Consider the following 15,571-nt stretch of genomic DNA (forward strand, 5'->3'; position numbering starts at 1 on the left):
CAGATTAGGAATATCAAAGTCTGGTTTACTCACGACTGAATATCCATTGCGTGTCAAATCATCCAAGGTTTGTCGCAAGTTCTGTAAAACAAGCATTCAATCAACATAAAGAAAGAAGCAAGCAGCACCAGCATTCATGAAAAAGCAAAGGAAAAAACAGGATTAAGTAAATAAGAAATAAACCACAATAGGAATAAGAATTGAATACAAAAAACAATCTAAACTACACCAGATCAAAAAGAATAATGACAATTGAAATCTGATAAAATAATAGTAGTATAAAATTAAAAATAGTACAATCATCCTTGGATAGAGCAGCGATTACTACCCCATCTCTAAGGTATTAAACATTTTACAAGCAAGCCCAACACAATTGATTTCTAGTAACCCCTTACTTGCCTAAAGTGTCAGCCATTCCATTTGGTAATCTTAAGACCCATTGTAGCTTCAAATTTATGTTCCTCGTTAGCCATTTGATTTGTTCCACTTTGCTTGATTTTGGTGCCTTTGGAGAGGTTTTTGAGTTAACTATTAAATGAGACTAAGATCTTGTGAATCCAATATGAACTGGGGAAAATTATGGCCAATTTATTCAGTGTTATCAGTGGGTAACAGCATTGAAAATGGAAAATGGATTGGAAAATTCCTCTTCCAAAACACTATAAATATGTGCTTTTAAACTGGGTAATAGAAAAACTGATTATGAAAAAAGAAATTGAACCATATTTGAAGTGTCTCATCTTTCCTTCTCCCCTCTTCTTTTCTTCTAGAACGTGTGAATTGTGAATGCTTCTCTATCTCTTTCTATCTACTTACAAATCTAAATTACTTCTTTCTCTCTATCTCCTCTTATCAATATGCAGATCTAAATCTCAGATCTTGTATTAGTCCCTTGTATGTCATCTTTCCAAATCTGAAGGAAAACTTAGTTTTCTTTGTCAACTCTTCTAAGCCCACCTTTACCAACAGGGAAAACCCATGCTCATTGTTAATCAGAGAGCCCTCAAATAAAGAGAACCAAAATCACAAAGTATCCCCACCCAAGCACTGATCAAAAACATATAACAACCGAATCCACACTATTTACACCATTAAGTTCATTAAGAATCAAAACAGTCAGTTTTATCAAAGCAACAAGTAGTCATTAATTAGTCAACCAACTAGTCCTTTGAAGGCCCTAGTGCCCTACTAACTGAATCGCTAACCAGTCAGCCAATAGTCATCACCGAGCCTTTTTGACTGCTATCCAGTCACCTAGGAGAGTCTAGGACAACTGAACATCAATTAGATTCACTAGTTTGATTAGCAACTAGTCAAAGTGGTCAACCACAAAATTTTGTAAAGTTTATTTAATTATATTTATCTCTAAGTTTTTAAAATAATAATGGTTTATTTTGTTATATTCATGCTGTTGCTTTAAGTATCTGTGATGGCATATGGTTTATTGAGGATGTATAAATAGAAATAAGGCACAAGATAAAAGAAGAGTGTAGAGGAGTTATATTAAGTCTTCTTCCAACCAGTTTTTGTGAACCGAATTGAGAGCAAGAAGAAAACAGAATTAAGGGTATCAAGAATAGTTGACCCCCACCCCAAAGAGTCTCTTTTATATTAAAGAGATAAAAGATATGTACAATTACAAGAATGCCCTTACAGGGCTGAAAGATAAAAAGAACAAATAAAATAATAAGAATACGATATTGTACAAGGACTACTCTAATAATGTACATTGAGGTATATCTTCACACTCCCCCTCAAACTGATGCATAGATATCAGCATCAGTTTGCCCACAAGAATGAGGTGTCGACTTTTAGTCATGGACTTAGTGAAGATGTCGGCAATCTGCATGTGAGAGGCTACATGAGGAAGAGATATAGAGCCTGCAACAAGGTCTCTAATAAAGTGACAATCCACCTCGATATGTTTAGTCCTCTCATGAAAGACAGGATTAGATGCGATCTTGATAGCGCTAGTGTTGTCGACATACAAAGGGATAGGAGTAGGAAGAGGAGTACCAAGATCCATGAAAAGAGACTTCAGCCAAACAATCTTGCTACATGCAGAAGACATAGCTTTATACTCGGCTTCAGTAGAAGACTTAGATACAGTTTGTTGTTTCTTGCACTTCCAGGAAATGAGAGAGTCACACATGAAGACGCACCACCCAGTAGTGGATCGGCGAGTGTCAGGACAACCAACCCAATTGGCATCAACATAAACCCTCAATTGTATGGATGATGAGGAAGAGAAAACAGTCCCTGAGAGGTTGTCTCTAACATAACGGATGATGCGGTGAACAGTGTTTTAAAAGGCGTGGGAGGTGTACACCTGGAGGTGCCTCTAGGCGAGGCGCTCCCAAAACGCCTCGAGGTGCTTTTCTCATGAGGCATGCTAGAGGCATACGCCTCTTGCGCCTCATGCACATCTGATATGAAAATACAGAAAAAAAAAAGAAAAAAAAAAGAAAAGAAGGAAAGGAAAGGAAAAGAAAGGAAAGGAAAAGAAAAGAAAGGGAAAGAAAAGGAAAGGAAAGGAAAGAGAAGAAAAAAGAGAAAAGGAAAGAAAAGAAAAGGGAAGGGAAGAAAAGACAAGGGGAAAGAAAATGGTTTGCCCCTTGTCCCTTTAGCTGGGGGGCGAAGCCCCCCAGACCCCTTCGCTTCGACAAGACCCCCCCTTTGAACTACTGTTATGCATCTTTATTCTTCTTAATATAAAAGATTTTTATTTAAAATAAAGAAAAAATGAGAACCCCCCTTCCTTTTCATCCTCCCCATAACCCCCCTCGTCTTAAGGAGGCTTAGGCCCCTTGCATTCTGAATTACGCCTCACGCATCTAGGTAGTGGAACGCCTCCGCGTTTTAAAACACTGGTGGTGAATAGCAGTCATATTTGGTTGTCACGGGGTAGAAACAAATTGACCAATGACCTGAACAGCATGGGAAATATCAGGCCTTTGGATTTAGATAGCTTGACATTCAACTCCAGAGGGTACCAACATGTTTCTCATCAGTAATTCTAGCAAATTTAACGAGATCAAAGGCATATTTTTGTTAACAAATGAAATACCCTCGACTGCTACGATGAACCTCCAAACCCAAGTAAGAGGGCCCAGGTCCTTCATGTGAAATAAGTTATGAAGTAAGGACTTCAGCTCACAAATGCCCTCATGATCATCCCCAGTTAAAAGCATGTCATCAACATAAAATAGGAGGATAGTGATACCCTGGGTCTTCTCTTAATAAAGAGAGAGTAGTAAGAGGAACTCTGATTATACCCAGCTGCAACAACAACATCCAGGAAGCGCTCAAACCAAGCCCTGGGTGCTTGCTTCAAACAATATAGAGACTTCTTTAGGCGACAAACACATGAAGGTGTTAGACAGTTTTGTATGCCCTTAGCTTCAATCAGAATGATGTACTTTATGAGTTTATTGTAAATGAATAAAGATACATATTTGATTCATGTTCCCTTGGTATGTTTCTGTGTAATACCCTTAAACTGGACACTTAATGAGACTCGTGTTAGTTTAGAATGTTCACAGCCAGTGGGTCGGTCTAGGGAGACCTATCCTGACAAGGCTGACACTGTGGTGCCACCAAGTCGGTTGGGGTGGCCTGTCTCAGCTGCCAGGGTGAGACCCTAGGCACATACAGTGTAGGATTAATTGAATCTTTGAACTGGACCAGATTAACAGTATTGCCCTGGACCTTGGAGATTGATGGAAAAACTGGAAAGTTACACCCGACCCCTAGACTCGATTATGATACTACACTAGGTGTCGGATTGGGCTGTCTTTGATGTACCAATCAGTGAAATCCTTAGCGGGGGTCAAAACCTGGGTATGTTGGGACAGTCCGAGAATTCATCTGAGTGGGTGATCATAGTGACAGGATCAGCCCCTTTGTCGGACAAAGGTAATGATCGGGGATGCACTCTCACTGATGGAAACCAAGACTGTCGGCAGCCGATTTCATCCGTTGAGATTTGTTTTGCAAAATATATTTTATATAAGATATAAAAATATATATATTATGGTTTCTAAAATGTTTGCAAAATGTTTTAATTCCCGGGATCCATATAAGTGGAGAATGCAACACTGTTCCTTGCAGCCGAGGGAGAGGTCCTCTCTTGTCGGGCAGTGTATGATCATTATGGGCTGAGAGGTTAAGTGTAAGACCATTGAGGATAATACCTGATGGGCTAATCTTGCATCTGCCCACAGTCCCTGGGTGTTACAAGGTGGCTTGGCCCAGGGACCACTTAGTGTAAGTGTTGGGCCCATAGAGCCCATTTGATGGGTTTCAGGGGGTGCACTGTCATTAACAGTGTATTCGGCCAGGCCTTGTAACAAAGGCTGGGCCGAACCCATGTGGCTGATGTGTAGATCAATGCTTGGGTCCCACGCCATACAAGGAAGCCCAACTGGGCAGCAATTTGGAAGCCTTTTGAGTACATAACCTTAAATGGGCCTTAAGCCCATTTCGAACTGGGCTGATTTGATCAGTCATTTAAAGGGGGCGAATTCTAAAGAGGGTCAGCTGAAAGGATTGGGCTTAGACCCTATCCACTCAGAGAGTCCAAGATCTAAATGGGATTTAGATCTGGAAACCTCCTAATTAGATTAGGAGACAGCTGATCTTATCTGCAGATAAGATAAGGGTTATCCCTTATCACTAAGGGACTTCTAACCCAAATATGATTTGGATTAGCAGCTCCTAATCTGATTAGGAGCTGATCCCTTTTGAGATTATAAAAGGGGAAGGGGGCGGCAGCCTACTACACAACAACATCCATAGCATTCTTCTCTTTGAAGAAAGAGAGATTGAGAGATTTCCTGCATACTGCGAATTCTCTCCTGCCGCCACCTTCCTGCTTTTGCCATTCCTTCAGTTCGATCTCCAGTTCTTGGGAGCAATCAAGATTGGATCTTGATTTCAATCTTTTAGGGAAAAGATTGGTTGGAGCTGTACTCAAGTCGTCCAGTTGATCCTTAAGAAGGGTCAAGTTCTTTTGGAAGAACGTTGCTGATTCTGCTCCACCCTGCACTGCGCCATCTTCAGTGGGAGCAGTCTTTGGATTCTTCCTTGGGCGTGAACACCTCCATTGGGAGATATTACATCTCTGTATCAGGTATATTCCTCTCCCATTTTTTTTGGTTCAGATCTGGTTTAGTTTATGGTTCAAGATTGATCCTTGAAAATATGATTTTCTAAATAGGGAATACGATTCCCAGTTGAAGGGAGAGAAAAATTTTTTGAAATTCGCCCCTTATTCCGTAATCTTTGGGCGTCCATAGGATGGATTTCTCATCCCTTCAGAAGGATCACTGCAATATCCAAGCTAAGGTTTCATGTAGACTGTCTCCTTCAATTCACCGTGAAGAAAAACATTCTTCACATCTAATTGGTAAATAGTCCAAGAATGAACAGCAGATATGGCCATAAGAGTCCGAATTGTGGTGATCTTAGCAACCGGGGCAAATGTTTCTTCATAATCAATCCCATATTCCTGACTATATCCTTGAGCAACTAACCGAGCCTTATATTGATCAAGGGAACCATCTAACTTTAGTTTGATCGTATAGCTTCCAACAATAGAAGCATCTAGAAGAGCTAGCACAAGATCCCAAGTATCATTCTCATGGAGGGCTTGAATTCCGGCATCCATGGCTTCTTTCCACTGATAACTTCTAATGGCTTGCTGATAAGATTTAGGAATATCTATGGAAGAAAGTGCAACAGAAAAGGAATTATGGTTTGAAGGAAAACCAATAGCGGTCAAAGGATCGAGAAATACTATCTAAAATAGGAGGATCTTCGGTCAATGTATCACTTACAGGGGATATCGGAGATGGATGCTTTGGACCGGGTGGAAGGGGGGTTGTAGGCACAAGGACAGAGACACGCAGCCGCTTGTGGGTGAAGACAAGAAAATCTCTCGGTCAAGGAAATAGTAATGCCATATGAATCGAAGTCCTACAAAACAAAGATGGAAGGAATAGACAATCTAGAAACCCCAACAAAGGAGATATGTTCAAGAAACACAACATTCCGGGAAATCCGAATACGACGAATAGCAGGATTATAGCACAAAAATCCTTTGTGGTCAGGACTATATCCCACAAAAGCACACATAGCAGATTGAGCAGTTAATTTAGATCGTTCACGAACAAGAAGATGTACAAAACAAAGACAACCAAAAACATGAAAACTAGAAAAACCTGGGGGATGACCAAAAAGTTTTTAGAAGGGAGAAGTGTTGCCTAGAACAGAGGAGGGAAGAAAATTGATCAACTACACGGTTGTATTGGCTGCTTCTACTCAAAACGAAGTTAGAATATGAGATTCCTATAATGTCCACACAACACTGAGAATATGTCCATTCTTCCGTTCAGCCACATCATTCTGTTATAGTGTCTAGGCAACTGCACTAAGATTAAATTCCATAACTCCTCAAGTAGGCCTAAAAGCCTCCGTCTCTATATTCTCCCCCTGAATCTGAGTGAAGGATAGTCACATTGCACCTGAATCGATTTTGCACCTGAATCGATTTTGCACCATAGTATGAAATAATTTAAATGTGCCAAAGACTTCCGATTTGTGCCACAAAAAATAAATCCAAGTATATCTGGTATAATCATCTATAAACAATAAAAAATATATGTATCCCAATCGTGAAGTAATAGAAGTAGACCAAACATCACTATGTATTATCTCAAAAGGTTTAGTGGCATGTTTAGATGTATGATGAAATGTTAAAACATGACTTTTACTCAAACAGCACACAGTGCAAGAAACATCAAAAGTATAAACAGGAGGAATTTTATTCTTAATCAAACAAGATAAACAAAAATTTTAATTTTTTGGAATATGGATGGCCCAACCGTTTATGCCATAAATCCCAAATATTATTTCTATAACTCAACAAAGAATTAGACAAAGAAGAACTAAGTAAAGCTGAGGATGCTCCTGATTGAGATTTCTCAAACTCCAGCGCAAACAGACAGCCCAGCCTACGCCCCTTCCCTTTCACCTTCCCAGTGTATCAGTCCTGTATCAAGCAACCATCATGAGAAAATGTGAGAACATTTCCTTCATCAATAAGTTGGCCAACAGAAATCAGATCAGTAATAAAGTTGAGTATTAAGAGGATTTTGGAGAGAAGGAAGGATCTAGTTGGTGACAGTTTAAGCGACAAATCATTGCTACCAATGATGTCTAACTTTTCACCATTGGCAGTAATAATATGTTTATGGTGAGTTTCAGTGGACGGATTTGGGTGACTGAGGTAGGCTCCTATCATATGATTGGTGGCACCTGAATCTATAATCCAAGCATGTGAAGGGGAAGAACAATATGCAAAGAACTTACCAGACAAGCCAATAGCAGAGAAAGCATAGGAAATAGCAGAAGATACCAATTGCCGAACCTTTTCTTCATCCATGACACCTGTTGAATCGCCTTTCACTGAATAATCACCCTTGGTGGATACAGTGTTTGTTGCTTGTCCATCTATTGCCTGATAAGCCCGGGGCTGAGTCTTTTTCTGAGAACCCTTAGTTAGTCAGATTGGGCAGTCTGGAATGATGTGATCATGTTGCTTGCAATAGATGCACACATTCTTCTTCTCACAATGAGATACAATGTGTCCAAAACCCTTACACTCATAGCATTAAGTTTTGGAGAAGTCCTTGGAAGTTGGTTTCTTACCCCCATGAGCAACAAAGGTTGTTTCAGCCCCAACTTCAGCCATCTTCCCATCAAACCCGACAGTAGTGAGAAGTCTAGTCTCTTCCCTCAGAAGCTCCCCTAAAACAGAATCCATATTTAGAAGTGTTCCCCTACTCAAAATGTTGAACCTGATTATCTCATATTCAGGTCTAAGTCTCATCAAGAACTTAGTCACCTTTCTTTTCTCAAAGTGCTTCTGAAGATATTTCACACACTCTGCTGGATCCGAGGGTTCAATGTGAACAATCCCATATTCAGCCCATAAATCAAGAAAAACCAAAATAATATTCATGTATCCTCATATCTCCTTGGTTGTAGGAAAATATTTTTTATTCTATCTAATACTGTTTAGATACATTGGACTGTTGATAAACTTTTTCCAGATACAAGTACATCTCATAGGTTGTTTTCATTCTCCTCATAGGTACAGATATATGATAATCAATAGAACTTAGAATCCAATAAACAAGTTTACCATTATCCAACTTCCATTGTTGTAAAGCCTTGGCCTCGATCTCAATTGGTTTAGTGATTGTTCCATTCAGATATCCTTCTAAGCCTTTTCCTTCAACATAAATGTCAAAATGAAACTTCCACGTCCCATAGTTCTGTCCATTCATCTTCACAAGAATGATATCACCTCTGTCTGAAGCCATTACAGCAGGAAAATAGCACAAAATAGGGTTCGGCTGAAGTTTAAAGGAACTAGACTGAAGTAAAACTTGATCAAAACGAGTGAAATAAGTTGTAATCGAATCCAAGAGAGTCAAAAAAATGAGAAAGGAACCCCTTACTTTCACCGGAGATTGTTAAAGATCCAGTAGAAGAAGAAAACTAAAAACACAATCCAGAAAAGGATAGTTTAGGCGCAGCCGCCTAGAAGAGAAGTCCAAATCTCTCTCAAAACTTCACGGATCTTAGTGAAACTTTCAGAGTATGTTGAGAAGGGCTAAGCGACAACTCCTTTTAAATCTTGCTGCAAACAGATGTCAAACGAGAGAGATCCAATGAAACCTCTCTTTCTGGATGCACAGAAAACAAAAAAAATGGTTCCTAGAAAGATCAAAATAGTCCAGGACCAATCGGCAGAGATGCAAGTTCTCAATTGATCAAGAAAACAAGGTGGATCAAAGAGAAAGAAGATCAAAAGGCAACCTGCTCTGATACCATGTGAACCGAATTGAGAGCAAGAAGAAAATAGAATTAAGGGTGTCAAGAACAGTCGACCCCCACCCCAAAGAGTCTCTTTTATATTAAAGAGATAAAAGATATGTACAGTTACAAGAATGACCTTACAGGGCTGAAAGATAAAAAGAACATATAAAATAATAAGAATACGATGTTGTACAACAAGGACTACTCTAATAGTGTACATCAAGGTATATCTTCACAGTTTTGTGCTGGTATGTAATTACCAAAAATAAGGAGCATATCAAATAGTCAAGGTCACACTCCTTAATTGAAAAACAAAGGTTGCAACTCTCTAACATCCAGCTTGCTTTTTTATGTTTGCAAGACACTGCAAACAAATGCTCCATAGATAGTCATTGCATCAACCAGAAAGGCCCCAAAAATACTGGCCATCACCTTACTGTATTGATAACACTAAGCACAATTGACATCCATGTGCATTTCCTTTATCAATCTCAAGATTCTCAAGTCGCAACAAATTATTGATAAATGATAACAAATAGTGTATGAAGCATGAACTTCAAAAGAATTCAAATTGGTAGACAATACTATCATATTTTGAGGATAGAGAAACCTAGACCACCAACCTCAAGATATCATCAAATTAGCCCATAAATTATCAAAGCCTACAGTTGGGAGCAATAATAAATCATATGAATGTTGGAACCCATGTAGAGAAATATGATAAGAAATTACTGTCTAGGAAAAATTAAATACCAAGTTACCAACAGGAGAGAGGTATTCTTTCACCAGCGTCCAATGGTTTAGTACAAACTTAAAGGAGGTGAACAAAATGGATCTCATGGATCAAAGTGCTTTCCTACCTATTATTCCAATTCATATTCATGTCGGAAGGTGATGCCCTTCAGAGTCTCAGAAGGGGACCATTTAATCAAGTATTGGGCACCCTCCACAATTTCTATGAGTACCCTAGTTCCACTTAGATAAGACGAAGTCATAAAGATGAATCTAGCTGGGTCCACCTGTGGGGAATATATAGAAAAAGCAATTGAAAAATGACAGTCATAGGATAAATGTACCATAACAGGGCATCCTGCTCTTGGAATACTATCTGAACGCAAACCACCAAAGGGATTCAAACCAGCATGCTCAACAAGAACACACGCATCAATACCAATAGCTTCATAAAAATCCCCAACCTGAAAGAAGAAAGAACTGTATCCATTCAAGATCAAATTCATATCAATATTAACAAGATAGAAAAAAGAACGAAAAGATCAGAAGAATTATTAGCAAGTCATTTACAGGACGGGGTGCCATGGTGTATGGTGTTTTCTGATATTATAGTATAGATTCATGCAACTAAAGATAAATGCAAGGCTACAATAATAGAGTGATGCTTTATTGCTTTTAAAGCCAAAAATGTTTCAAGATATATTGGACTGATACAGATTACATGTATTGCAATTATAGCAAAAAATAGTACTGACAATGATGGTGCACCATTAAAATTGATGATCAGAAGATATCCCAAATAAACTATTTCCAGTATCTTGGCTAAATTGAATAAGATGCTGATGATGAAATTAGAACAGGACAGCTGAAGTGGAGAGAATCCAGTCTGCTGTATGACTAGCATATGATCAAAAGTTTTTTATAGATATTAAGATGATCAAAAGTTAATTGAAAGGAGTGACTTGGTACAAGTAGAAGGCTCTAAAAGGGCAAGGAGAGACCAAAGAAAATGTGCAAACAAATAATCCAAGGGGTTATAGTTTAACAGAAAACAGAGCTCTTGATACAGCACAGCGGTGGGACCACACCCCAGATAGTAGGGAATAAGGCTGAGATAAATAGAGTAGGAATCACGACACCATTCTCCAAAGACCATAGACAAACATACAACAATAGATAGCAACATCAATCTTCACGGCTCATCCACCCATTAAGAGGAAAATGTGAAAGAATGGAAAGAAATGGAAGCAAAAGAGTAACATACTCTACATAGTAAAACTTCACGTGGAAACCTCATCTTAAATTGCAGCATCTCCCAGTTGAGTGTACCCTCTTTCAAACTACATTAACACAATTATAGATCAACAATCTATATAAAACATAAACCTTAAAGTTGTGCATGTGAAGAAAAAATACAGTGCACAGATGCAGTTAGAGATTCTTTAAAATAAGCACCTAAAGCAATAGCCATTTTAATGTTTTAGAAAAAGATATCTCATAAAGGTAGTCTTGTGCATCCCCATCAAAGCCTGTATTTAAATTCAAATACAATAAGCAGTACATTTTCTGAAATTTCACAGCATTCTTCTTTTTCATCGAGAAAGATAATGCAATTTATTAGAATTCAGGAAATGATTACAATTCTGAAAACACCAAAAGATTAAGCCCTTATACAGTGAGGGACTGTACATCAGTGCAAACTAACTAAACAGCAAAAAGAACCACTGCAAATCAAAACAGTTTATCCATACACAGTATACAATGAAAAGGCACTCCTATAAACTCCTTTGTCACGGACATCCAAGCAAAGATCTTTCTCACAACACCTCTCAACATCTCATCTTTCTGATTTTTCTTGTTGTGGAAAATACTCTTGTTTCTTTCCAACCATCTTTGTTGACAATAAATAAAAAACAGAAAATAATATTAAGAAAAGAAATAAGGATACATGAGCGGTGATAAAATATCACCCACAAGCAAGAAAAAAGAAACTCAGAACCCACCTCTCTATTCTAAACAATCTTTCCAAAGCCCAACAAAGAATAAAACCCCAGACAAAACACACAAAAACCTCAAATCACCACATACTTAATCCAGCCCTCTTCTTACACTTGATAACCTACCCAACCAATAAAAAAACCAAACAGACCTCCTGCCATTCGTGGTTCACGACTTCATGCCCATTTAATCATCTCGTCTGGAAATTTGAATGTAAACCTCTCTGTTCCTTTTGTTGATTTTCCTCATTTTTTCACTTTCTTACATAGCCCAACCACACATAAACCCATCTTCAATCTTGTAAAAACTTTCAGTACTGGTACAATACAGTGATTTCTTTGATTTCTGAACCTTCTTACTACATTAGGAACCTTCTCAATATCCTTTGAGCCCGAAAGTTAGCATTTATCCTTTCAAGTTCCAAGACCACATTCTTCTCAAAGATCCGGTTTGCTAGTTGCTACCAACTATCCATTCTCTTCAGGCCCATCCCCATCTGCTCTCAATCTGGTTTGGATATCTGTACTTCTTTCGTTGCAGCAAGACTGCTCATGAACCAAATGGTTTTCCTTGCCCTTCAGAAGTCTGCTAATTTTTTCTTCCAAATCCCCAAATTTCTTCCTTGCAAGTTCCTCCCTCCTATAAAGAACAGGCCCAAAATTTGATTACCTCCACCTTAGCATTCACTACTGTTTCCAAATTAACTCCCCCCTCTTCTTGAGTCCATTACCCACCAACCAGCTACTATCTCCTTCACAGATCTTGGGAAAGTCCATTTCAGCTCCATGGATTTGAGAGGAAGTCAGTCCAAACATTGAAGCTGACTCGATAATGGACAAAAAAAATGATTTTCTGTTTCCAGCCACCTTCCAAGCACATTTGTCAACTCACCACTAATCGTTGGCATATAGGCAAATTAGAGGTCAAATAATCTTTTTAACGAAAGGTTTGAGTCCCCGAGAATTTATTAATTCTTGAGAAGCCAAATTGTGCTGCAAAAGCCTCATTCAACTAGAAGTTGCCAACTGACCTCAATATTCTCAGCATACAATATACAATAACCCCTAAGCCCACTTAACCAAGGTTCAAAGTATTGACACGATACACCCCATATCAGAGTATCATATCGTATTGGCAGGGTGCCAATACATATTTTTTAAAGCTAATCCCCAAACCCATTATTTTATCTGTTAATCTATATTAAACCTACCCTTCAGACCTATTCTTGAAAAAAGTTACAAATAAAATAAAGATGTGTGGTACAAAGTACCGATACACCACCATATCGGGATGTATCGATACTTTGAACCTAGCACATAACATTGTTGGGGGCCACAAGGTTAATGACTTCAAATACAGATATTTCTATAGATTTCTGCCATAAGGACAGTAGGCATGCTTTAGATTTTCTAACTAGTGTAAAAGACTTCACTTTACTATTAGAAACAGAGTTCAGAGACTAGAACACCATGCAGCATCTCCTTGTATCTCCTATGAACAACTCTCCTTTTTTCTCAAGTAGAACACAAAGGAATTCATAGATAAGTAAATTAGAAAAAAAAAATCTATTTCCAATTGGGATTTGGGACAGAAGTATCTCACCTCCCATTTTTCAGGCTGTCATCTACACCTAGCAAATTTGAATAGGTAAGCCGTTTAACCAGTTGGATGGAAGAAGGCTTTCTGAAAAACTGTAATCTCTGCATAAAAGTTCATGGTACAAGAGAAATTGGGAAGGATTGCAAGAAATTCTGTAAACACAAATGTGGGATAAAAATGAGAAAATGTGACCAAGTGGTGTCAATAGAATCAGAACACATGTACCTCTTTCCACCACATTATATGAGAATGATCTTTTTCTTCTAGAATAGGTTTTGCTTCCTTCAGTTTTTTAGTTGCTTTCACATTTCCCCTCGAAAGCCTCTCCGTCTTGAAACAATGGATCCAATCACCTTGTCCTCTGCTAAGTGAAGAAAGAAAACTATTCCATATCAAATACTAATTACATGATCACACAAAGAAATATATGAAAGAAAATTAAAGATTGCCAGAACAGATAACACTTTGAGAAAATTGTAAAAAGAAACAGGAAAGCATCAAGATTAATTAACTGCTAACATTCCAGTACTAAGAGAACTTATTCTCTGAGACAGTAAAGTATCGTGCACTAATTACAAGTACCAATATATACAAATGCCATCCATGTACAACTAGGAGTTATACAGTGCCCAACTATCAATTATTCATCCATCAATTTTTCATGTAAGGAAACAAAAGAGATTAAGTGTTAAATGCATTTTATTCTTGAGCAACAACAAAATTAACATTACTAAGAAGCAAAATAGAAAGCATAGGAACAGCCAAAGGGAACAAGCATAAAACAATAAAGAAGGGCATATTCTGTAAATTTGGCCATGTTAGATACCATGCTGCATCCATGTTCTGGACAACTTTCAGCACCCATAAACAAAGCTCGCCCACTCGATCATGTCTCATCCACTTCAGACACCAACTCATTTAGTTAAAAAATAACACCTCTAACCTGTGGAGAATGGTGAAATTGCACATGGAAAGAAATTCAATTACTGATCAACCATAGGGACACTCACTGTTGGCCAAATTGCAACCAACAAACGAAATGTCTACTCTCAATTTATAATATGTTGCATTGGAGCAAGTTGGTCAGTTTGGATGAAATTGGCCAACCAATTTGTGCATAGATTCATGTAATACACATCATGAAAAACAATAAAACCGCAAAGAGGGGATATAGGAGTCTGAACAATTTTTTCTTTAATACATTTAAAAATCACATTATTAAAATGAATTAAAGTTCCATCAAATAGAGATGGACCTGCAAGAGCATTCTTGTAACCAATGCACTAATAAATTGAAGTACTCCGGATCAACACTTGTGAATCCAAGCTGAGGCTCATAATATGTTTAGTCAATCATTCACATTGGCACCCATTAGTATACAACCCTTAGCATGAAAAAACTGTGATGGAATCAGCACGTCTTTCTTGTACAACAACAAATATATCTCCCACTACCCTCAAATAACAACTACCGAATAGCCTCTCCCAGAAAGTTTAGCTAAGCTGTACTTTTCTTCTCTGTCATATACAATAAACATAAGGACAACAGTTCAACGAGTTATGAAAACCCATGCAATAAGACCAGATAGTGCTTTATGACATCCAAGGTCCGAAGTTGTAATGTCACCAGACATCAAGTCTGTTTGAAACGAACAAGCACAGAAATGCGTGGAAGCTAGTCTTAGTAATGGATAAAAAAGAATGTGAACGGAAGCGAGGGAACAGGATGATTACAGTGAAAGCGATGATGAATCAAATGGTCTAAACCTATGAGCGGGGGAACCAAGCAAGAGAGCAAGAGAACGCCAGCGCGGCAAGGAGACCATGACGGTTTTTGTAGTTAACCAAAGCATGGCGTCGCTCCCCTTCACGTTCTCTGCTCTTCTTTTTCTCGTTTCTTGGTGCTTCTCCTTTTCTGTGTCGGTGAAAAAACTGAATTAGGGCATTAAATAGGGTTTTGAGTTCCAGGAGCTTTCTTTGTTCTGCTTGCTCCTTCCCGCCAGAAGAAAGATAGAAGCAGAAAAGCCAGAGAGGGATTTGGGGAAGCGTGAAGGTGAGAGGACTAGTGTGAAAAATCTTTTTAAACTCATACTCCGCCAATCGGATCACATAGCACCCAGCCGATATCAGATTGGCGCCCATAATCACATCTAATCGTGCATTGAGAATATCTCCCGTACATCAATGTTAAATTCGTGGAGATGCTCCTAGTGAACGGTTAGATTTCCTTGATAGAAGTTGTGTGCAGAGTAGTGAATCCCGTCGCGGAGCGAATGTGTCATCATTTGCAATTTTGCACGATATAATATCTTGTTCGAACGGTTATTCTTACCAGAAAACTGTATGTTTCAAACAGG

General features: G+C 38.4%; 1 protein-coding gene across 5 annotated transcripts in view; it reads right to left on the bottom strand.

Moving 5' to 3' along the window:
• Positions 1–15,278, bottom strand: part of MSH1 (MUTL protein homolog 1) — a 73,996-nt gene extending 58,718 nt beyond the window's left edge. Inside the window, exons 1-7 of one of the 5 annotated variants that reach the window (XM_088894825.1) lie at positions 14,471–14,923; positions 14,042–14,158; positions 13,441–13,576; positions 13,219–13,316; positions 10,883–10,958; positions 9,963–10,082; positions 34–81 (exon numbers count right to left, since the gene is read on the bottom strand). In XM_088894825.1, the coding sequence (XP_088750951.1) occupies positions 34–81; positions 9,963–10,082; positions 10,883–10,958; positions 13,219–13,316; positions 13,441–13,455 (357 nt within the window). In that variant the 5' untranslated portion in view covers positions 13,456–13,576; positions 14,042–14,158; positions 14,471–14,923. Of the gene's footprint in view, positions 1–33; positions 82–9,962; positions 10,083–10,882; positions 10,959–13,218; positions 13,317–13,440; positions 13,580–14,041; positions 14,159–14,470; positions 14,924–14,948 lie in introns of those variants that run through there. The other 4 variants (XM_019198674.2, XM_010266552.3, XM_010266551.3 and 1 more) reach the window with 4 other exon arrangements.
• Between the last annotated feature and the right edge of the window lie 293 nt (positions 15,279–15,571).

Source organism: Nelumbo nucifera, chromosome 1, assembly GCF_055504915.1.
Source record: "Nelumbo nucifera cultivar China Antique chromosome 1, China Antique-T2T, whole genome shotgun sequence".
Lineage (NCBI taxonomy): Eukaryota > Viridiplantae > Streptophyta > Magnoliopsida > Proteales > Nelumbonaceae > Nelumbo > Nelumbo nucifera.